The sequence below is a fragment of the Ornithorhynchus anatinus genome, chromosome 3, assembly GCF_004115215.2.
Source record: "Ornithorhynchus anatinus isolate Pmale09 chromosome 3, mOrnAna1.pri.v4, whole genome shotgun sequence".
In the NCBI taxonomy this organism is placed as follows: domain Eukaryota; kingdom Metazoa; phylum Chordata; class Mammalia; order Monotremata; family Ornithorhynchidae; genus Ornithorhynchus; species Ornithorhynchus anatinus.
This window is the reverse complement of record NC_041730.1, coordinates 66,274,827-66,297,610: the sequence shown is the minus strand read 5'-3', so window position 1 is coordinate 66,297,610 and position 22,784 is coordinate 66,274,827. Positions and strand designations below refer to the sequence as shown.

General features: G+C 41.3%; 1 protein-coding gene across 5 annotated transcripts in view; it reads right to left on the bottom strand.

The window, feature by feature from the left end:
* ME2 (malic enzyme 2) overlaps positions 1-22,784 on the bottom strand; it is a 63,719-nt gene continuing 40,935 nt past the window's right edge. For all 5 annotated transcript variants that reach the window (XM_029060173.2, XM_039911493.1, XM_029060174.2 and 2 more), the window contains 9 exons: positions 20,817-20,926; positions 20,615-20,712; positions 19,283-19,396; positions 15,193-15,307; positions 12,241-12,383; positions 9,734-9,836; positions 7,020-7,090; positions 6,048-6,146; positions 1-4,281 (listed from right to left, as the gene is read on the bottom strand). In XM_029060173.2, coding sequence (XP_028916006.1) covers positions 4,117-4,281; positions 6,048-6,146; positions 7,020-7,090; positions 9,734-9,836; positions 12,241-12,383; positions 15,193-15,307; positions 19,283-19,396; positions 20,615-20,712; positions 20,817-20,926 — 1,018 coding nt within the window. In that variant the 3' untranslated portion in view covers positions 1-4,116. The remainder of the gene's footprint in view (positions 4,282-6,047; positions 6,147-7,019; positions 7,091-9,733; positions 9,837-12,240; positions 12,384-15,192; positions 15,308-19,282; positions 19,397-20,614; positions 20,713-20,816; positions 20,927-22,784) is intronic.

The window sequence follows — 22,784 nt, the reverse complement described above, 5'->3', positions numbered from 1 at the left end:
CTTGGAAAAAGAAAGTTCTATTTATTCAGAATGAGTATAGAAATCACAACTGCCATGACAATTACCAAATCAAAAGCATCAAGACATGATAGACTTCCAATATCAGAGTTGAAGCTATTGAATATTTTCACGTTCCCAACGTAAAAATGCACATATAGAACTGAAACGTTGATATTGGAGTGATAGAAAAGTGTGCTTCATCAGTTCTGTAAGATAAAGTAATCTTTTGTTCTGCATTTGGGTTTTTCTGTACTGGTTTAAATAGTTGGCTCCTCCCCAACAATCCTTCGCATCAAAAGATTTAATTGATTCGTATTGTTCTCGGGAAAGTAGAAATAGGTGATAGGCAAAGAGGTATTTTTTAAATGGCAAAGGCACAGAGAAAAATCATTTACCTAGAACATACAAATTAAATACTGAAAACTAGGGAATATTGCCAGCAACACTTTTCCCCTCGTCATAGAGCTTAACAAAGTATGGAGAACTCCACAGAATGGAGAACTCCCAAAGCTGCTTAAGTGGCAAAATCACTTTTTTACATGGAGTAAAGGAGATTAAACAGACATATAAAAAACACCCAGTTTGTAGGCAAAAAGCTGTTACAGAAATATACAAAGCTTTTAAAACATTTTATTCGACATGTACACTTTCTGCAAACTGTGAACACCTTTCCATTCCACTCCCAGACATGTTTTCCCTTTTACTATACAGGTGCCACTTTCGGATCAGCAGAAGTAAGAGATTTATCATTTTTAAATACTGCTATCACTCTATAGTGGAGTTCTCACTGAAGATCCTAGGGGATTTGTGTGTACAGATCAATGCAGCAGCGAAAAAGCAAGATGAATCTCTTGTGCTACTGGAGACCGTAGACCTGAACTTCGTCTCCAGACTCTAAGCTCGCTGTGGGCAGGGATCGTGGCTATCAACTCTACTATACTGTACTCTCCCAAGTGCTTAGAACAGTGCTTTGCACACAATAAAGTGCCCAATAAATAGGAGTGATTGTATGTAAGGCTGAGTTGTTTCTTTCCTTTATCGGCGAAAGTGGCAAAACTTCCCCCTCCACAAATAGGCTGGGGGTTTGGGATTTTTCAGTAGTTGGAATGATGGGATTATATCGAAGAAGAAATTTCGTGCACCACTTGGATGCATTTAAAAAGATCATCAAGGGCAAGAATTGATGTAAAGTATCGTTTCATGACCAGAGAGGAGCTGTTCTTGTGGCAGTCTGACGACCTGAAAATTACAACACGGTAGCCTGTGAACACAGGTAATCTTCGATGCAAATACTGTATGTGGGAGACATTAACTTTTCCATTCTGCCCACCCTCCTTTTCAAGTGAATATTTAGAATATGGAGTCCTGAGGTCTTTCATAAATATCATCGAATTCTAATTTTCTTGCTCCTACTTACCCCCAATCTATTTCTTTTTTTTTGGGGGGGGGAATAAAATGAAAAGAATCTGGGGGTTGTTAACCAGCACTGTACTAAAAGTTTATAGCTGAAAATCAAGTTTAAACAGCAAGGGGCTAGGGCTGGAGCTTGATGGAGTGATTCTTCAGAAAATAATTTCTCCACACCCTCGCCGCACCCATCAAAGCTCTGTGATAACTGTTCTCTGCTTTCGGCTCAGAATTGCAGCTTCTACTTTAGAGCTGAGGACAAGACAAAACTCCCTAAACATCTAAAAAACATTACCCCTGAAACAAATTACCTCTGAAACACAAATCCCTCTCTTATTTCAAAAGAGAAATACTCTCTTCCTACAGTATGGTCAGAGGGGCCACAAGATAGTGCAAACCGTGTCATTAGGCAACCAATCACAATACAACGAGGGATTAACTTTAAAATTAATTAATCCCCTTTTCAAGGGAAAAATAATGGTTGCCACCTGATTTATTAAGATAGTTTTCTTTCAAATTATTGTGAGATGCATAACAAATTGCTTGGAGTCAGATGTATTTTCAGAAAACCTGATTCAGTGATCCTTTACTGAATTTAATTTGTTCTCAGAATCAGACCTCTTTTAAGTTAGTTTAAAAATATTGTAAAAACAAAACTTAGCAAGACTAGATGAAAAGGCATGCGGTGTAAAAACGTCATTCGTGTTGACCTTTTCTTCTAGAGACTGCACAAAAGGATTCCTAGCCCAGGATTTAAAGCTCACATTACACTCCATCCTTAAAAAAAATTAAACCAAATTTCCAGGTTTATAGACTTTTCCCACTACACTTTAAGTCAACTATCCCCTCACTTGGGGAAGGATACCGATGACGGTGCTCTTTCTCTTGTATCCACTTGAGTCTTGTCCCTCTGCCCGTGGTTACCCTAGGGTTCTTCTGGAGAAGATGGGGGAGCTGATCTTAAACAAACTCTTGGAGTAATGACAAATATTTGCCAAACAGAGTTTCCTTAAGGGTGAACCTGGTCATTGGCAAATGAATGACTTCCCATCTGAACAATTTTCTTTAAAAAGGGCCAAAGTTTGATATTTTTCAGTTCAAGTTGTCATCTTCTCCTTCTCTAATGCTGATGCTAGTTCCCAAAAGAGCATGCGTTGTACTGCCTACTTCTTAGAGTGGGTTTTTGGGATTCAGTAGCACTATTTTTGGGTCATGGAGACCTCTGCTTAAATAAAAGCCGGTTTCCCTCTTTCATTTTCTAAACCCTATGAGACATATTTTAATCGTCGATTATTTAACATTAGACTCGAAATGTACTCCACTGAAGTTTTCTCTCCCAATCCTTATTTTTTTATATATTTTATATGGCTAGAAATCCATATTTTCATATGCAAGGAAATGAAAAAATTACTGTTTTATTCAAAGAGGACTATGGGGTCATTCACTAAAATTAGTCACTTTATAGCTTTCATACTCAAACCGAATACACAACACCACATCTTTGTAAAATACCTTTTCTAAATCTTTTCGGGGATAAAGTCTAACAATGGGGGAAAAAACCTTCAATCTTCAATTAGAAAAAATGTCCAGTTGTAATATTTTACAAAATTTATTAGGAAGTGTTTTGATAAAGCTAATTCTTCAGACTGAAGAGAAACTGGGGAATCAACTGAGAACTGGGTAAACAAAGTCCTCTACGTAGCGTTTTTAGATGATTTTATAGTTGACAAATTAAGCTTCCAAAGGTCACAAATCACTTCTAATACATGCAGCTCACCAAAAAAACCCAGAAAAATAGGGGAGAAAAGGCAAGAAGTGAATGAATAAAGGTCTAATTTACTTGCACCCTTACGCATTACAACATTGTAAAAAAAAAAGTGAAAATGTAGTAAAGCCAAAGAAACAATCACAATTTCCTTCAGGTAATTTTTCAGGTTAGATAATTTCTCTGCTGCATATTTGAGCCAGGACAATTTTACATAGTTTAAGTTATTTCAGATCATTCTGAAAAAAACAAACTCACATTACAACGCTATGCAGTATTCAAAAGATTAGCTGAGTTTTTGCTTATTCTTCTAAAAAGGTGAGTCCGGTTTCCATTTTCCCCCAACGATATGACATTTCAGAAAATAAACAGTGCTTGCAAATTCTTCTGCACATTTTATAGAACAGCCTAAACTCAGACATTCTACTATCAAGGCGAACAAATGGATGAACAAAAGATAATTTGGATACCAGTGTTTTTCCCCGTACAAATTAGTTAAAACTGGCCTCTCTTTCTTAGTGGGATTCTCTCCTTCAAATCACAGTGGAGGATTTATCATTCACACTCTTAGGGGTGAATTATTAATAACTTTGAAGGGTATACTATTTCTAATGGGAAGAACAAATACTTTGGCAATCAGCAGGGAAAGAAAAAACAAGCACAGAAAAATATGTTCCAATATTTTTTAAAACATCTGTGATGTGGTATGGGTTCCCAGGGAAAATGAAAATACGGTCATTTAAATTTTTGTTAACATTGACAAAGTGCTCGCGGTGTCCTTCATCCCCATATAGTTATGGAAATTTATGGGAAAAATAAGTTATGCCAAGTGAAATAAAATAAAAAGTACAGAAAAAGCTACAAATGTCCAACGCCATCTCTGCTTGGTCTGAAAACGGGGTTCCCTGCAGCTCTGGAAGTGTGATCGGCTTGAAGCGCTTCCCTCAGATAAATTTGGGTGGCTTTGCTGCGGCTTCAGGCCACTCATAAACATCTGGCATGAAAGACTCATAATCGCTGCGCCAAATTCGCGATCTGACATACTGGTTCTTGTCTACTGGCTCTGGGTGACGGAATGCCATCTTTTCTGCATACAGATATTCTATAACCTGAAAGATAAATTAGACCGTTATAGAGATTACAATTGCTAACGGTTTGAGACATGAAATACAAATAGAACGAAAGCTCAAGGTAAGTTAAGGAAATGAACAATTTGGGGCATAAACAACAGAGTATGGTTTAGTGGAAAAGCATGGACTTGGGAGTCAGAGGACCTGGGCCTTGGTCTCAGGTCTATCACTGGCCTTCTGAGTGACCTAAGGCAAAGCATATAATGGTGTTCATTCCTGTCTTTCCTACCTCACAGGGATGTTGTGAGGACAGAATGAGTTAACTGTGAAAATGCTTTGGAAAAACAACACAGAGTCAGTTCTCAGACACCCCAGGATTAGATAAAAGATAACTTTTACACATTGCCTTTATTCTTGAGTCAGTAAGAAAAGCAGGGACGTCACGTTTTCCCTCCTAAAAAAAAAATTGGAATTCTTGCTAATGACTACGATGTGGGGCTATGCTACTTGATATACTTCTCTTTTACATCAGTTCATAATTTTTCACTAACCAGCTGGGATATTGCCCTTCAATTTTTTCCATCTTTAATTTTCCCCGGCTGACCGGTGAGAGATGTGTGGGGATGAGGGACAATAGAATTAGAGAGTTAGGCTTCTCGCTTCTCTGATTACTGAGACCCCCCAAAAGCCCAGCTCAGTGTATTCAGGCACAGTTCTGTGTGCACCTAAAAGGATTTCCCTGTGGAGAATCCTGTGGTAAGAGAACTTGGAGTGAGGGAAGCAGAAGAGAATAAAGTTGGAGAGAGAGATGTGAGGGAGCCGCAGGACTCATAATTTTCCAAAGAGGCTACTAAAATGACAAAGTTCCTGATGTGAAGTGACTATTGGGAATGCCCCCGTCGAGGGGCCGTTCGTTCTCACAGTGAGAAACCTAAGAAAGGTCCAGGGAGACCATCTTGTCTATGGGAAGAAATGGGATGAGATGAAAGCAAGGGAGTTTTGAATTTTGAGGATAACATAGGGCATGAAGGTATACAGAAACTATAGCTCTGGGTAGGCCCTCACTACATAACATCAAATCACACTGATTTAACCTTATCAATTGATCAGAGCTATTTACTAAGTGCAGAGCGCTCTACTAAATGCTTGGGAGAATATAATTCCTTGACAATTACTATTTCACTTTAGGTTTTGGGAACTGTCACTGATTGACTCGTTTGGTAGGAGGCAAGATAGTACTAGAAAAATGTATATTTGAGCAGATCACATTAATCAATGGTATTTACTGTACACCTGAGGCCAAAGAATTGTACCACACACTTGGGGAGAGTACAACAGAAGTAGGGAATATATTTCCTGCCCCCAAGGAGCATGCAATCTGTTGGAGGAGAAGGACTCATAAAAAAGTATTTATGAATACTGAAAAAAAAGAAAACAAGTATAACAGGTAGTTGTGCGTCAGGATGAAATGAAAATTGCATCTATATATTTATATAAGGGCTGGTAGTAAAAAATATGTAAGTGTTTTGGGTGGCTGCTACTAGGATGTTGGGACTTAATCAGGAAAGGCTTCCTGGAGGAAAGGAGGGTTTTGAAGATGGGGAAAGCTAGGGTCTGACAGGATTTGGGAGGAGGGAGAAGTGAGTTCTAGGCAGGGCGAAGAGCATGAGGGAGGGTTTGGAGGCCTGCGATTGAAGAGTGAGGAACAGTTAGGAGGTGAGTTTGGAAAGAAGACAGAGGGCGAGCTGGGGAGTAAGGGGTGAAGAGTCGATACGTGACATGAGGAGAGCCACACGGCCACTTACTTTAATGGCAATGTTAATGGAAACTTCTTGAATATTGGAGAGTGGTGGGTAAAGCCTTCCTTGGGCTAGTTCCTGGTCAGTCAGTTGCTCGGTCAATGCCTATATACAAACAAAAACGCATGTATTTTAGAACACCACCAAATTTAGGTTTTCTTCTAAAGGAAGGACCCAAATGAGATCTTGTCCATTCCTCCTGCCTTGTCCGTACAATACAGAGGAAAATGGAACACCAAATTGAAGAGGAGCCGAGTCTATATTTTAGATATAGTTGGCACAAGACACTTGGGAGCTTGGCACTTCTACTACATCAAAAGAAGTTATTTAATATATTGAACGTGCCCCCTCAGTAAATCTCCCTAAGTTGTGAAGAAGGGGCGTGTGTTGCTTAAAACAAATCGGCAGTGAGAAGCAACATGGTGTAGTGGATAAAGCTCGGGCCAGGGAGCCAGAAGGTCATGGGTTCTAATCCTGGCTCCGCCACTTATCTGCTTTGTGGCCCTGGGCAAGTCACTTCACTTCTCTGTGCCTCAGTCACCTCATTTGTAAAATGGGGATCGAGACTGTGAGCCTGATGAGGGACAGGGACGGTGTCCAAACCGCTTGCCTCCTATCCACCCCAGTGCTCAATACAGTGCCTGTCACACAGTAAGTGCTTAGCAAATACCATAATTATTATGATCTGGTTTTTGATGTCACCACAAATTATTCCATTTGTGGTAATACGAGTGTACGGGTAAGGTATTCCCAATTTGAGAATTGATTATTGTGAAAAATTTCAAGATTAAGTAAAAAGAAAACACTCTTTCAATAAGCAGATCTAGAGAGCCAGTCACAAAGGCAATAAACATAGGTAGGTAGCTTTCTTTAGCTCTGCAAGAGTATTTCCCTCTATTAACTTAAAGAACTGATTCATTTCATCTTCAGCTTTATCCTCTATAAACCAAAGAACAATCCCCAAAAAGTAACTTTTACCTTTGCAGCTTCTAAAAAGACATGGTCACTAATATGCCGAGCATCGCTGAGAATTACAGCCAGAGCGACACCTAAGAAAGGAGTATAATTACAGCTTTATTTTGCTCTAACAGAGACGACTTTTATCCTTTTGCATGCTCCTCTCAATTGACTTCAAGATTCTCCACCAACTCTCCCCCACTTACTTATATGCTCTCTCTACCTACTACTCTCCAATCTGCTCTCTTCTTTCCTCTCCACTTAATCTAACTGCACTTCACTCTTCCCTGCCTCTGACCCCCTTGCTCTCTGTTCTAAGTCTAGGGCTCTATCCCGCCTCCCTCAAAAACAGACCATATCCCTTCCCATAATCAGAGCCCTACTGAGAGTCATTTAACGCGCCTTCTACAATTAATTCCAAATATTCTAAATCACATAAAGCCATCCGACATCTCCAGCATTCCCATACTTATTCATACCTATCCTTAAAATACATTTCTTAAATTGCACAATTATTTAATTTGATTAATTTGTTGGTTAATTTTTATGTCTGTCTTCTCCATTAGAGTGTAAGCTCCTTGTAGGTGGGGAACGTATCATTGCCGGTTTTGCATCCTTAGGTGTTGAGTCCGGGTGTTACACCCAGAAGACATCCGATAAATAAATGTTATTACCACTATAACTACACTCCCGGGGCAGAGGATGACAAACGGGAGCCCTCAAAAATGCTTTCAGGTTTTTCTTTGTTTTGTTTTTTACAAGCAAATCAAATTGGCAGCAGGCAATGGGCAGCGGTGGAACAAATTCTTCATGAGTTTTGGGCTTGCAAAATTCCAAATACTCTCTGTGACCCTCTCTCTTCCCAGCGTGAGAACAATAGAGTGAAGAAAAGGTGGCGTTGGGGCTTTACAATTTCAGGTGTCCCTGGTACTATTCTTGCTGTTGGTCCAATGGAGAGATCACCGGTCTAGGAATCGGAGGGCCTGGGTTCTAGACCGAGTTCTGCTAACACTGACGAAGGCGCCTCACGATAAGCTGCACTTCTGCCCACCAAAACTTTGTGCTTTAGTGGAAACAAGACTGGCATGACTGAGAGAGGGGTGCGGTGCTAGTCACTAGCACTAAAACCAATTCCTCCTCATAGGTTCTTGGTCCTGAAGTTTCAGGATCCAGGCTCATCCACTTTTCCTGATGGGAGACTCGACTACTCTTGAACGTGCATGTTCTAAAAACGACCCAGGCACCCAATATGCATGCTCCAAGCCCCAATTCTCAGAATCGTTGTGAGCAAGGAACATGTCTTCCAACACCATTATAGTGTACTATCCCTAGCACTTAATACAATGCTCTGCACATGGTAAGCACTCAAAAAAAACGACTGATTGACAGAAATTGGAGTAGAGCCAGATCTCCTATAACATGCCCTGGAAAGCTGGGGTTATGTTCTTGCAAAAGGCCCATTAAGAAAAACTCAAAGCTCTAAGTACTCGCCGTTTCTTCTGACATCGAAGCACCCTATTTCCAAACAGGCTGATATTGTCGGGTGAAGATTCCCTGTTTCCCTAGCAATGTTTTGGTACCACATGTGATATTCATTGTACTTCTAGAAATGCACCTAATATTATGACAGGGGGTTCATCTGTGAAGATCTGGGAGGCACGGACAGCAAATGGGACCTTTTACTATGGGAAGCGGCATGGCCTCGTGGAAAGAAACACAGGCCTAGGAATCAGAAGACCTGGGTTCTGATTCCTGCTCTGCCACTTCTCTGCTGGATGACTTTGGGCAGGTGTCACTTCACTGCGCCACAGTTACTTCATCTGTCAAAGGGGGATTAAGCGCGAGCCCCGTAGGGAACATGGACTGTGTCCAACCCAGCGTTTAGTAGAGTGCCTGGTACAAAACAAGCACTTAAATACTGCCACGAAAAGAACAGATCCCCCTAAGCTCCTGGGACCGCTAACTTCACAGCCCTGACAGATCTGTTTCTATGGCATGATATTTCATCATGGGCAGTCCCTTGCTTTATTGCCCTCTACTTAGCCACCACCTTGTGAATCGTTCTGAAAGCAGTTTGTCAGTCAGCATATATTTATTAATGCCAAAAGAAGATGGGCCACTACCCACCCTGGGCCTACGGCCACTCGGCATTTGCACTCTTTTCTCCCCTGGGCCTCCTGAAAGGGTCAGGAGGGAGTCCAGGACTCATCAGGATGATTAATCAAAAACGACAGGTTTTAGGAAGGATAGAAGCAGGCACAGCCTGAAATACACATAGAGGAGAACAGGCTGTGTGCCTTTTTCTCCTTCAAAGGGAAATTTTACTAATAGAGCCCACACTCGGCTGTCTGCATGGTGCCCTATGATGGACATTCAGTGTCCCTGCAATCACCCTGGCCAGGATGATTGGGCAACTAATTTTTCCATCGCAGGGCTTGAGAGTCATAAATTCACCAACTCATTTGAAATTCCAATAGGTATCAATCCTGAGGTACTGCAAGTCTAAACACAGGAATCCTAGGAGTGGAAAAAATGCAACTTTGGTAGCGACGAACAGTTCTGTTGTCCACCGACACATCGGGTGGGCGGGGTGGGGATTTCTATTTGTATAATCTCCCGGGAGAATATGTGCAAAAGTTTCATTTTGAAAATTTGGAAGATTCTCTTTAACTGGTGAACGAGTTACTGGATTCATCTAATTGTAGTCTATAAAACATATCAATGCGAGAGTTTACCTGGGAAGATGTAGGCATTGTTTCCTTGGCCTGGAATAAAAGACCGCCCATCACTTAGTTTCACATGCCCAAATGGACTGCCACTGGCAAACAAACAGCGACCCTGTTAAAAAAAAATTGGGACATCCGACACTATTACTTGAAACAGAATGTCAAGGTGAATTGGACACAAAAATGCATCGATGTCCAAAGAATTTTAAATATTTTAAGTTCTGTCCAAAAAGCTTAATATAAATTAGTATTTGTGAAAAAAAATTACAACTGGAAAATTCACAGAAAATCAGATTTACTTGCATAACAGCTTTCAAATGGGACAATTGATTTCCTGATCCAAAATGCTTCACATTTTTTCACATCCCACTTTTGGATCAAAAAAGCCCAGGATAAAACGGTGAATTTAAAAGAGACTGAATTCACCCCTTAAAGATACAGTTACTGGGCACAAAGTGCCATTCGTAGATGGGGAAAGGAATGGCCTTCTTCCACCCCCAGTTCTCCCCCTAGGAGGAAATCCAAGTGATATTAAGGGCTTTCTTGGATGGTTCAATCTCCCCCAAGACTGCAAACAAAGAAGGTACAGTTCACAAGTACAATTAAAAGTACAATTTTCTACAGTAGTTTTCCAAAGTTCAGTCAGCTCTCAGTTATCTGTGCTAATAGGAGCATAAATAAATACAATTCTCACATAATTCTCAAACTTCATATGCAGTTTTGACCCTTTCCTCTAACACACCTTTCATCAGAGTGGTTAACGAAAAGGAAACTGGGCTTATTTAAGTTTTACCATCCTTTATCTTTTCTTGCAACAAAGGTAGAAAAGTTAAAAAAAAAAATAAAGAAGGCTAGACCAGGGAGAAAGGAGAATAAATCCCCATGCTGGTTCCTTAATACCCGAATAACCAAGAGGTTGTAAATAGCAGTGTCCAAGCCTACCCTTTAGTTATTAAGGTCAGGATGAGCTTACAGATTTCCCTTCACCTTCATCTGGAGATTATGGTCCGGCCCGACGCCATCTGTCTTGATGGGGTGAGCACTGGAACACTGACGTTAGTGTTACCCCACGGGTCGGTTTTATAGTCTTTCTTTGGATTAAGGTCCATAAAACACTTTCCTCACAAAGCAACAGAGGGCCCTGGATGACCACCAGCAATTTAGCAGGCCCAGACTACACTGGCTTACCGACTCCTGCATTCTTAGAAACACCTGGCACGTGTTGACTAACTGGAGTCCTTTGGGCAAGTCGCTATCTATGTTTGTTTCCTCATCTGTAAAATAATGCCACCTACCCTTCCTTCCTTCCAAAGTGAGAGGCTTCCGGGGTCCCTCGTTCTCCTGCAACAGCCCTTCTGAGTTAAATTCTGACGCAGAGGGTCATGGGCACTCTGGAGAATCCAGGGTTTTCTTCACTCCCTTCTCACCCCACCATTCTACCCTATGGATTAGCCTCAGTGTGTGACCAAAGTAATAGCAGAGACCCTGGACAATATGTGGCTTATCCCCTGGTGCTATTCTGGAGTGCTGCCTGCCACTACCAACTTGGAAAGAGATAGGAAATGATGCCTTAATGCTCTAAGGAGGTACTCCATTTCCCCCAGTGCCTCTCCTCCGCCGTGGAGGGAATACGGCCAAGGGAAGTGGATCCTGGGTTGGCAGGGTGGGTCTCTGAAGTTCCTGGGACACCATTTCTGGTCTACCTTTGGGTTGTCAGCACTGCTCCTTGAGGGAAGCCACTAATTCAACTGATGTCTCCCGAGTGCTTAATAAAGTAGCGTGGCTCAGTGGAAAGAGCCTGGGCTTTGGAGTCAGAGGTCATGAGTTCAAATCCCGGATCTGCCACTTGCCAGCTGTGTGACTGTGGGCAAGTCGCTTCACTTCACTGGGGCTCAGTTACCTCCTCTGTAAAATGGGGATGAAGTCTGTGAGCCCCACGTGGGACAACCTGATTCCCCTGTGTCTACCCCAGCGCTTAAAACGGTGCTCCGCACATAGTAAGCGCTTAACAAATACCAACTTTATTATACCCAGTCTCAGTCAAGAGAAGCAATCTGCATTTATATACCATCCTGGTATAGATCAATTCATACAGCATATAAAATCTAAAGAAATCTAAAATTGGAAGATGAACATTTGTAAAGCATACACCACTATGTGGTGGGGAAGTTGTAAACTTTTACTCATTTTACAAATGTAGGAAGCAAGAGCCAAAAGCAATGCGGGAATCCTCACAAACTTCCTATTCTCTGGAGTAGAAACACCTCTAAAAATAAAGGTTAAAAAAATAAACTTTTAAAACTTGTATATGACTCTAAAATAAATAAATAGATCACTAATGATTACAAACAGCCTGACTTCTAGGTTGAAAAGAAGATAACTCTAAGAATAAGCTTTAAAAGTCATGTGCCTCATGATACCAGTTTTTCTGATCATTTTTGGTTTGCCATAATGGCACGCAGAAATTGTATGCTTTACAACCCACAAGACATCCTCTCCTTATCCGTCGTCGTTACCTCGGTAAGTGTATATGCCTCTTCAGCAGTGCATTCAGCTTTTACTGTAGGATTACTCAGTGCAAATATTACAGGCCGTTCATTAATGGAAGCCATTGCTCTGATTACATCCGGCGTGAAAAGTCGCCCAGCTCCGGCAACTCCTGCGTTACATTAAAAAGAGAACCAAAATGCTGGTTAGAAAGGAGAGTTTATTTTAAGTATATTGTCCATCGTGTCAATTTTAAAACAGAAGAGAAACCGTTATTGTGTAGAAGGTGTGAATAACCTAACTGCAATTCTTAAGCGAAACTGAATCTGACTCTAATATAAAAAAAGATTGCTTCCTGTTGTTTTCATGCTTTATCTTCCACAGAAAAGGAGGCAATGCATGCGGGAGATAGGGGCCAAGATTAAGATCCAGAAGACTTGGTTTTCAGTCCCAGAGTAAACGAGTCATTTGGGAGGAAACTCAATCTCTCTGTCTTTTTTTTCCACTGTAAAATAGGGACAATAATACCTGGAGCTAATGTGTTTATTGTGAGGACTCAAGGAAGGAAGCCAAGGTGACTTCCACCTAAGGGAATAGGAGAAAAAGAGAGGAACGAACGGAGAGCTTCTCCAGCACTTGTGAACGGGAGACAAGAAGAAAAAGGGTACAGAGATGGGAATAATTAAGGAGCTGGAGACCAGCAAAGGACGAAAACGGAGGCATCATCAATACTGTTTTCTTAGCTCTTTGTACACAGCACTGTTCTAAGTGCTTTGGAGAGTACAAGTGAAAGACACTGTCCCTGTTCTCGAGGAATTAAATTACTTCTAAAGAATGGGGGCAGGAGAGGGAACAAAGCTGAAACTGGTAAAGGCAGGATATGGAAAAAAGGAGTACATCAATGAGAAAAAAAAAACAATTAATGGAATAACGGCATTCATCAAGCACTTACTATATGCCAAGCTCTGGGATAAATACAAGATGATCAGATTTGGACACAGGGGGCTCACAATCTAAACTTGGGAATCATTCACACAGAGGTGTAGTTGAAACTAAGGAGCGAATGAGTTCTTCAAGGGAGTGGGTGTAGATGGAGAATGGAAGGGGGACAGTTTAATATTTACTATTATTACCACTTTATAAAGATATATTCAACGGCTGGCAGTTGTGTTGACAAATCATGTGTCTGTTTATTGTTATAGGGTATTCTCCCACGTGCTTAGTAGAGTGTGTTGCACATGATAAGCACTCAGTAAATATGATTGGAATGAATGAATGGAGAGGTGAGGATTTTTTAGTTTAATGGCATTTGTTAAGTGCTAACTACTTGTCAGGCACTGTATTAAGTGCTGGGGCACATACAAACTAATCCGGTTGGACTCAGTCTCTCACAGGGGGCTCACAATCTTAATCCCCATTTTCCAGATGTTGTAATTAGGGCAAAGAGAGGTGAAGCGACTTGCCCAAGCTCACCCAGCAGACAAGTGGCAGAACCAGAATTAAATCAAAGAACCCTTCCTGGAGGAGGTGGGTTTTCAAGAGGGCTCTGAGGCTACGACCCGGCAGATCTGAATGGGAGGCAAGTTCCATGTAGGAGAATGGCTTTTGGAAATTGATGGAATGTGGGAAAGAAAAGGACAGCAAGTTTAGCTGCAGCCCAGAACAAGAATTAGGATGTAGTAAATAGAGAAAGCAGATATGCAAAAAGGCAAGTTTGGTGGGTAGCCTCAAAGCTAAGGTCAGGAGTTAGGGCTTGCTGTAGTAGGAAATGAATAACCACAGGTGGGTTTGCAGAATGGGAGGAGATGTTGAGTTGAAAGGAAAGCAGAAAGGGTAATAAAAGTTCCCGATTCTGGAAGGGAGGGGCAGGAAGAGAAGAATCAATTTAAATTCATAACTTTCATCGTCCACCTGAGAAAAGACTAGCGAAGGTACAAGCAGGTCCAGTTGTACAAACCAAAACTGAGTGGAAAAGGGATGGACAGGGACAGAGAGGAAGAATTCAAAGAGAAGTCAAAGAGCCAAGCAAAGGTTAGTTAGTGTGTAGCTACCTAGAAACCACACACACAGAGAAAAAGAAAGAAATAACAAGAGGTTTAACAGGAAATTCTGTGAATCAAAGAGGGTAGAGACTGAAATAGGGAAAGAATTCAGTCGTTGGATATAAGCTCCACAGTGAGGGCAACATTGGTAGGAGGTGTTAATGGCCAAAGCACAGTTAACTTTGAGGACAATTAATAGTTAAGAGGGCTTGGGTCCTAGTTTAAAGAGAAGAAAGGTTCCACAGAGTCTTAGGGGAAATCAGATTAGAAATGAAAATTTAGAGATGTAATGGCCAAAGGGTCATGGGGTAAACAAACCTGCAGAAAGCTTTGAAAAAACATTTTGAGAAGAATCATGGGGTTTGGTGGATAAAGCTTGGCTTGGGAGCCGGAAAGTCCTGAGATCTAAAGCCGGCTTGGCCACTTGTCTGCTGCGTGACCTCGGGTAAGTCACTTCACTTCTTGGGCCTCAGTTACCTGATCCGTAAAATGGAGATTAATAATAATAATAATGTTGGTATTTGTTAAGCGCTTACTATGTGCAGAGCACTGTTCTAAGCGCTGGGGTAGATACACGGTAATCAGATTGTCCCACATGAGGCTCACAGTCTTAATCCTCATTTTACAGATGAGGTAACTGAAGCACAGAGAAGTTAAGTGACTTGCCCACAGTCACACAGCTGACAAGTGGCAGAGCCGGGATTCGCATCTATGACCTCTGACTCCCAATCCCGGGCTCTTTTTACTGAGCCACGATGCTTGAGCCCCATGTGGGACACAGACTGTGTCCAACCTGATTAGCTTCTATCTATCCTGGCGCTTAATAGAGTGGCTGGCATAGCCAGCACTTAGCACAGACCATAAAAAAAAATTCCTACACAGTGACGGCAGCAGAGCATGATCGGTACTCAGTTACGTTTTAACTGAAACTCTACTCACCAATGATAGCTGAAGGCTTAAGTACATTCACCGCATCCTCAAAAGTACTGGGAACCTGGTTTGGTGCCTGGTGCGCAAATGCTTCCTGATGACCATCTATGCCATCTTTTCGCCCCTGTATTTCAAAATAAAATGCAACTTTGAGAAGTGCTTGTTAGTAATCTGAGGATCTCTGACAAAAGGCAAAAATCAGAAGGACAATCCATCACACTTATTTTCTTCCTCCTACTCCCTGACTAAGCAGAACTATCTACGAGGAGGTAGAGTGGAATGAGTTGGAAGTTTGCAGAGATATCCCTAAACTCAGCTACCAGTCAACTCAGCAGGGTTGGGGAGAGGAGGTGGAACTTTATGTTTTGTTCTTTACTAGTTCTTTTTTCACTTTTCTCTACCTGCGTGCTTCATTACAGAGGTGTTGTGTCTAGCAGAGCCATTATCACTAGAGCATCAACTTCAGCTTCTCCCCGAACACATAATTTTCCTAGCATGAAGAGGCTTGCATTTTTGCAAAACTCTAGTTAAGAAGTGCTGTGTACTGTAGCACTCATCCATTCTGATGCCTTGTACATGGGCATATAAACGGCTCACCATATTTAAATAGGCTCACGTCAGAGAACAATTCCCTAATTAAGATTTGGCCAAACAAGGAGGGCAGAATTGAATATACTCTACTTTTTTTAAAAAAACAAAAAACACACAAAATAAAATATTGACTGAAATTTGCTTTCTTTTGTTCTTCTCAGATCCCCAGCTCTCCCTCGCAATTAGACTGTGAGCCCCTTGTGGGACAGGGACTGTGTCCAACCTATCATCTCTATTCCAGTGCTTAGTACAGTGCTTGGCACATAATAAGCATTTTGATACAATCATCATTATGATACACCCTTTGTATGCTCTGTCTCCTCTGTCTGTTTCTTTTCCTGTGCCCTTTGTCCCTTTCTGCTATACCCTCAATAAAGAGACAAATGCTGGAAACTCTAAGTAAAACTATGTATAAAACTCAATCATGGGATTAAAGGAAACAATCTTGGAAAACTGGCTAAAAGTGGAAAACAAGAGCTAGGAATAAGTGTCATTTTTCCTGATGGAGTATAGGATCCCCTTAAATATCATTTTAATTAATGATCTGGAAGTGGGAGTGCACAATCTCTAATACACCTGAGCTCTTCCAGGTTGGGGTGAATATCATACAGTATGAATATCATACTGTGGGGGTGAAATAGCATACTGATGAGGACAAACCTCAAAGACAGTGTCAAAGCCAAGTGAATACGCAGAAAAATGGCAGGTGAAGTTCTATCTGAGCAAGTGCAAAGTGATGCACTTTTCTTTTCTTAGAGAAAAAAATCATCCTAACACAATTTCATGATGGCAAGCCTCTGAGCGATCCAGTCACAACTTGGGAAAGACTTTGCAGTCGTGGTTAACTATTCCTTTAATCACTGGTCCAAGTGCATAAGTGAGAAGCAGTGTGGACTAGTGGAAAGAGCATGGGCCTGGGAGTCAAAAGACTTGGGTTCTAATTCCAGTTTGGCCAACTGCTTGCTGTGTGACCTTGGGAAAATCATTTAACTTCTCTGTGCCTCAGTTTCCTCAACTATAAAATGGGAAGTAAAACCTGTTTATCCTCCTACTTAAACTGTGAGCCCTAGGCCAGACAGGGATTGTGTCCCACCTAATTAACTTGCATTTAGAACAGTGTTTGAAACACAGTAAGTGCTCAACAAATAACATAATAAAAAAAACAAAAATGAAAAACAAAAACAGCCCCCCTAAAGATCGTTATCATTGGAAAAAGTACTGAAACAAGTATCATTTTGCCATGCTGCAAACCTAGGATCTCCACACTTAGAATACTGTTTTCAGACTGGTTGAGGCATTTTAGGAACGGTGTACGAGCTGGAAAAGGTACAAAGGACAAAGGCAACCAAAATGACCTCTTGGGTGGAGCAGCTTCCATTTACAAAGAGACTGAAAAATTCGATGATCTTTTCTTTCTACCCCTATAAATGCCATTTCTGTAATCATGTTTATCGCATTTGATGGAATAGTGCTGGAACCTCCTGACTGCTTTCACCCCTTCCCTTTATACCCCATCAAAGGCATTTGCCAATCAATCAAATGGTATTTACTGAGCTCTTAGAGTGTGTGGAGCACTGTATTAAGCGCAAGGAAAAATACAACAGAATTGGTATACATTCCCTGCTTATCCTCACCTGCTTTAACTCTGCCCTCTCCTCCACCCAGCAAGAATACTTCTCCACCCTTTATCAACTCTCATGCCCACCGTCCATGCCAGTTGTATCAGACTTAACTCCTTTCTTAAACCCTGTTTCTGCCTCCCCATCCCTTCCCCCAGTGACCTCATCACTTATTTTAACGGACAAATTTGAAACCATCAGGCGCGATCTCTCGAAAATCTTCCCTGAACCTCTCCAGTCCTACCCTCCATAAGCCCCCTTTTTGACTCTTTTATCTTTTCCAGTAGTACCTCAAGAGGACATCTCGTCTTAAATCTGCCCCCCCACCACCTGCACCTCAGACCCCATCAGAGAAGCAGGATGCCGTAGCGGACAGAGCACGGGCCTAGGAATCAAAAGGTCATGAGTTCCAATCCCGGCTCTGCAAAATGTCTGTTGTGTGACCTGGGGCAAGTCCCATCACTTCTCTGGGCCTCAGTTCCCTCATCTGTAAAATGAGGATTGAGATTGAGCCCCACGGGGCACAGGGCCTGTGTCCAACCTGATTTGCTTGTATCTATCAAGTACCTATCATATATTTCACCTCGAATACTGCATCAATTTCCTTGCTGATCTCTTTGTTTCCAATCCCTGCACTCCAGGCCATATTTCACTCTGCTTCCCAGGTTATTTAAAAAAAAAAATTCAGTCTGTCTCCCCGTTTCTTACAAGCCTCCAATGGTTGCCCGTATATCTCTGCATAAAACAGAAACCTCTTACCAGTGGCTTTTAAGCCCCGCATCCAGTAAGTGTTCAGTAAATACCACTGATTAACTGATTGACTGAATTGAAAAGGGAAGAAAAAAAGGTAGAAGTGGTGCTGGGAAAACTGCATATTTGTTTCCTCTCTTAGGATACTGTTCTCCAAATTGTGGCCCAGTAGAGGTTTCCAATGGTTCTCAATGTTCTATTACTACCCTCGTCACTGTCTTTTCCTGAGCTCTTTCCCTGGTCTTACTTCTCTTTTGGGCACTTTGCCTGAATGAGAGTGGGGAGGACGAGAAGAGTATATTGATTAGTTTACAGCTGCTGACCTTCCCCCATTGGACTGTAAACTCCTTGAGAGTGGGGGAAGTCAGGTTTTCTGCTTCAGTATATCTCCCAAGCGCTTAGTATCGAGTGGCAAATAAATACCTGATGCTCAATACATGGTTTTGACCAGGAGAGAAATGACAAGAAGATGATAGTAATAAATTTTCTGGCTCTTTTACCTCTAAAATTCAGTCATATCTGTTCCCAGAATGTTCCTAAACATTCTAATACGGTTATTTGATTGCATGTGAATACTGTAATACAAGTCACAGAGTTATGCTAAAACAAAAAACATCTCTGAAGGTTTTGATAAGGGCCTAGTTAGAGGGGGGAAGGGTGATATTCACAGGCAAGCCATATTTAAAAAATGACCCATCGTAAGATTTTTCTCACAGTATTTGTAACAATTAACTCTCTAGTATCCAACGGGAAGTGCTCTATCGTCTTTGGTGTATTAGGGTCTCCTCATTCTCTGTGAAGTCTGTGTGGAGCAGTTAGGTCTGAACTTATGACCTTATACTGACTTCAGTGTTTGGGCATATAGTCCTTACTTAATAAATGCCATTATTATCATCTTTACATGCCTCACCTGACGATGATGGAATTCTTGGAAAAGAATCCAACAGTCGAACTCCTAATCATTGCTCTATTAAATGGACCCTGAGAGACCAACTTTGAACTACATTAGATACTAAATTTTCATTTTGCAGAGATGCTTGGCAGATTGGATTGTAGCACACTAAAAATAAATGAAGTTCAAAATGGCCTTATAAAGTCAATGTTTAGTTGCTTCTACAAAAATGAGAATAAAACCTTACCTGAATCAATAAGCCAAACTTATCAAACATCCAGATTTTTTTGCGTGCCTCTTCTGCTGGAACACCATTTTCCATCATGGCCATAACGATCAGATTTGCAATTCCAAGGGCAGCCTGATCAACAAAATACAAAGTTTTCAATTAGAATAAATATCTTGATGGCTTTCACTTCTATAAGAAATTGCTTTATTGTTGCCAAGCAAGACCTCTGCTACATTAAACACGCTCGATTTGATCCTCCTCTCCCCTAGTCGAGGGAGAGACGATGGAGGTGGGAAAAGGAGAAGATGGAAATCTGAGGCATGCATAAAATATGAACTGACAAATGAGTGCACATTTATGAGATGAGTGGAGAGCTTAGTGCTGGGCAAGCTACAACAGAAGCCCTATGCCCCAGAATAAAACTTGACATCTAGCACCATCTGTGGGTTGCCAAAAGCCATCTGCTTTCAGCAATTCTGTCGACCACTGGAGAGCTGGCAGCGTCTTTGTCCATTTGAGGAGCTAGCAGAGAGGAGTGTTACCTGTGTCTGCACAGAATGCCAGTTTCTCAAGGTGAATATGGATGGGGGCCGTGGGCATGTTGTCGCACGTCCCCCGCCCCGCCCCAAGCCAGGAGAGATCCTTTGAGCCCCTTAATGATAAATGATTGGGAAGACCTCCAAATCACTCTACAATCTTTGGACGAAGAGTTTCATTTTTTCAAATGCTGAAGGTCCTAAGCTGCAGAGGCTACTCTTTGTTCTTTCCAACCTCAACCCCCCACCCTCATACAGGGTTTTGCCATGGATGATGGGCTTGGAGGTTTAAATCTTTACATTTGTTGTGGGCAGGGAAAGTGTCTACTGACTCGATGTATTGTGCTCTCTCAAGCACTTAGTACAGTGCTCTGCACACAGTAAGTGCATAATAAACACCACTGATTGATTTTAGTTGCTATTCCTTTTCATCCATTCCTTCTGCCCGTGCATGGAACTATTTATGCTTTCCATGTTCCAGGCAGTGAAAGTTATATTTCAGTATTCCATTCTACGGTTACTACTTTGCAATACAAAATTCTACTGAAGAGAAGCAGCATGGTCTGGTGGATACAGCAAGGCGCTGGGAGTCACAAAGACCTGGGTTCTAAACCCAGCTCCTCCACTTAAGTTCTCCGTGCCTCCGTTACCTCATCTGCAAAATGGGGATTAAGACCGTGAGCCCCATTTGGGACATGGACTGTGTCCAACCTGATTAGCCTGTCTACCCCAGCACTTAGTACAATGCCTGGCACCTAGTAAGTGCTTAATGAATACCAAAATAAAAAAAAAACAAACAACAAAAGCAACTCACCTCTCCTGCACCAAGGAATAAAATTTTGTGCTCTGAGATTGGTTTGCCAATAACTTTCTGTGCTGCCAGGAGACCAGATAGAGCCACGGAGGCTGTCCCTAAACATAAAATGAATCCATTTCTTAAAATGAAAGACAGCCCATTTAAAATTGTTTGGTTTCAAGTGTTTTGTTTTAAAAAGTAACAACGTGATTTTTTTTACCTTGAATATCATCATTGAAAGTACAATATTTTTCTCGATATTTTCTCAGGAACCTAAAAGCATTGTGGTTTCCAAAGTCTTCAAATTGAATGAGTGTGCTCTGGCCATATCTAAAAGAAAGTCAAAAGTACGATTTTAAATACAATGACCACCATTAAATATTGCTATTATCCAAGAACTGGTTATATACACACACAACTTATTTCCACAGAATCAATAGCAATATTTTACGTAGGGAGGGAGAATTAATTATTACCTAAAAATTTACAAAGACAGACTGGGTGTAATACTAATATTTTACACAGAGAGAGGGAGTTAATTATTACCTAATAATTTACAAAGACAGACTAGGAGTAATACTAATTACTCAAATAGTCATCCTGATATACATAATTCTAAAAATACTTATAAGAAGTGCTAGACTTGATTCCCCTCTGTTTTGAAAGGCAGAAAGTCCAGTTCAGAGATTGCATGAGACAAAAATGTTACAAATAAACCCAATTCATTAAGAAACTTTAATTTATGACAACTTTGCCCTCTACTGTGCCACTTACCTAAATGTGTTTACCCTTCAAAATATGGGGGAAAATTGTCTTTATTTAAACTCATATAGTTAGGATTTAATTTTAAAAAAGAAAAAGAAAACACTGCCAAATTTTCAACACAATGGAATGAGAAAGAAAAGACGAGTCCATTTCATTTCTTGGATAAATTTTGTTCCCGTCAAAGTATTATCCTTGGTAACGGTATCAATAACAGTGAATGAAGAAGAGCTATTTATAAAACAGTGTGGGGAACAACTAAGCAGATTAGCCTGGGATATTGCCTGGTATGAGCTCTTCTCATTTTAAAAATGAAGCAACTTTAGAGGCCACCTGATACGACAGGGAGAAAAAGAATCAATCAATGGCATTTATTACGCATTTACTGTGTGCAGAGCACTGTACTTAGCACTTGGCAGAGTACAATACAAAAAAGGTGGTAGACTCGTTCTTCTGGCCTTTCATGTCCTACTTTATTGCTTAGTTCCATAAGCCAAGAGTCTTTGAGCACTCTCCTCAAATAACAAGATACAAAACTAGAGCACAAAGAACAAAGAATCTTTGTTTCTTTAAAATTTCAAACAGTGGAATGAACTCCTAAAATCAAGAGCTAAAAGGACCCCAAGATGTATCATCATCATCATCATCATCAAACTGCTTCTCAAATGCCTTTTCTTCCTGTGTGGGTTATTCATTTTTGTGAAAATGACTAATAAGGTGAGATGTCAGCAAGTCCAGGGGTGGGCAATTATTTTTGGCAGCAGAAGAGAGAGAGAGGGAGGGAGGGAGAAAGAAAGGAAGGAAGGAAGGAAGGAAGGAAGGAAGGAGGGAGGGAGGGAGGGAGGGAGGGAGCACATGAAGCCAATCTTCTCCAATTTGAGCTGGCCAAAGAACAAGCACCAGTGATATGAGCAATGAGGCAAGTCAAAGGTACCACAGACTTGTTTTCTGGCAGCTGCTAAGCAAAATTTTCAGTGATTCAATTCACTCAATCATATTTCTTTATTGAGCGCTTGGGACGTTCACTAAAACCCCCAGACTAGTTTAGGATAGATAGAATGGTCAATTGAGAAAGCGTTAAAGGTGCTTTGTCTGACCCTTTCCTCATTATCAATGAATAATAATAATAATAATGTTGGTATTTGTTAAGCGCTTACTATGTGCCGAGCACTGTTCTAAGCGCTGGGGTAGACATAGGGGAATCGGGTTGTCCCACCTGGGGCTCACAGTCTTAATCCCCATTTTACAGATGAGGGAACTGAGGCACCGAGAAGTTAAGTGACTTGCCCACAGTCACACAGCCGACAAGTGGCAGAGCTGGGATTCGAACTCGTGAGCCCTGACTCCAAAGCCAATGCTCTTTCCACTGAGCCACGCTGCTTCTAAGTAAAATGGTGTTGTGTAATACATCCAAGCTCGTTCAACC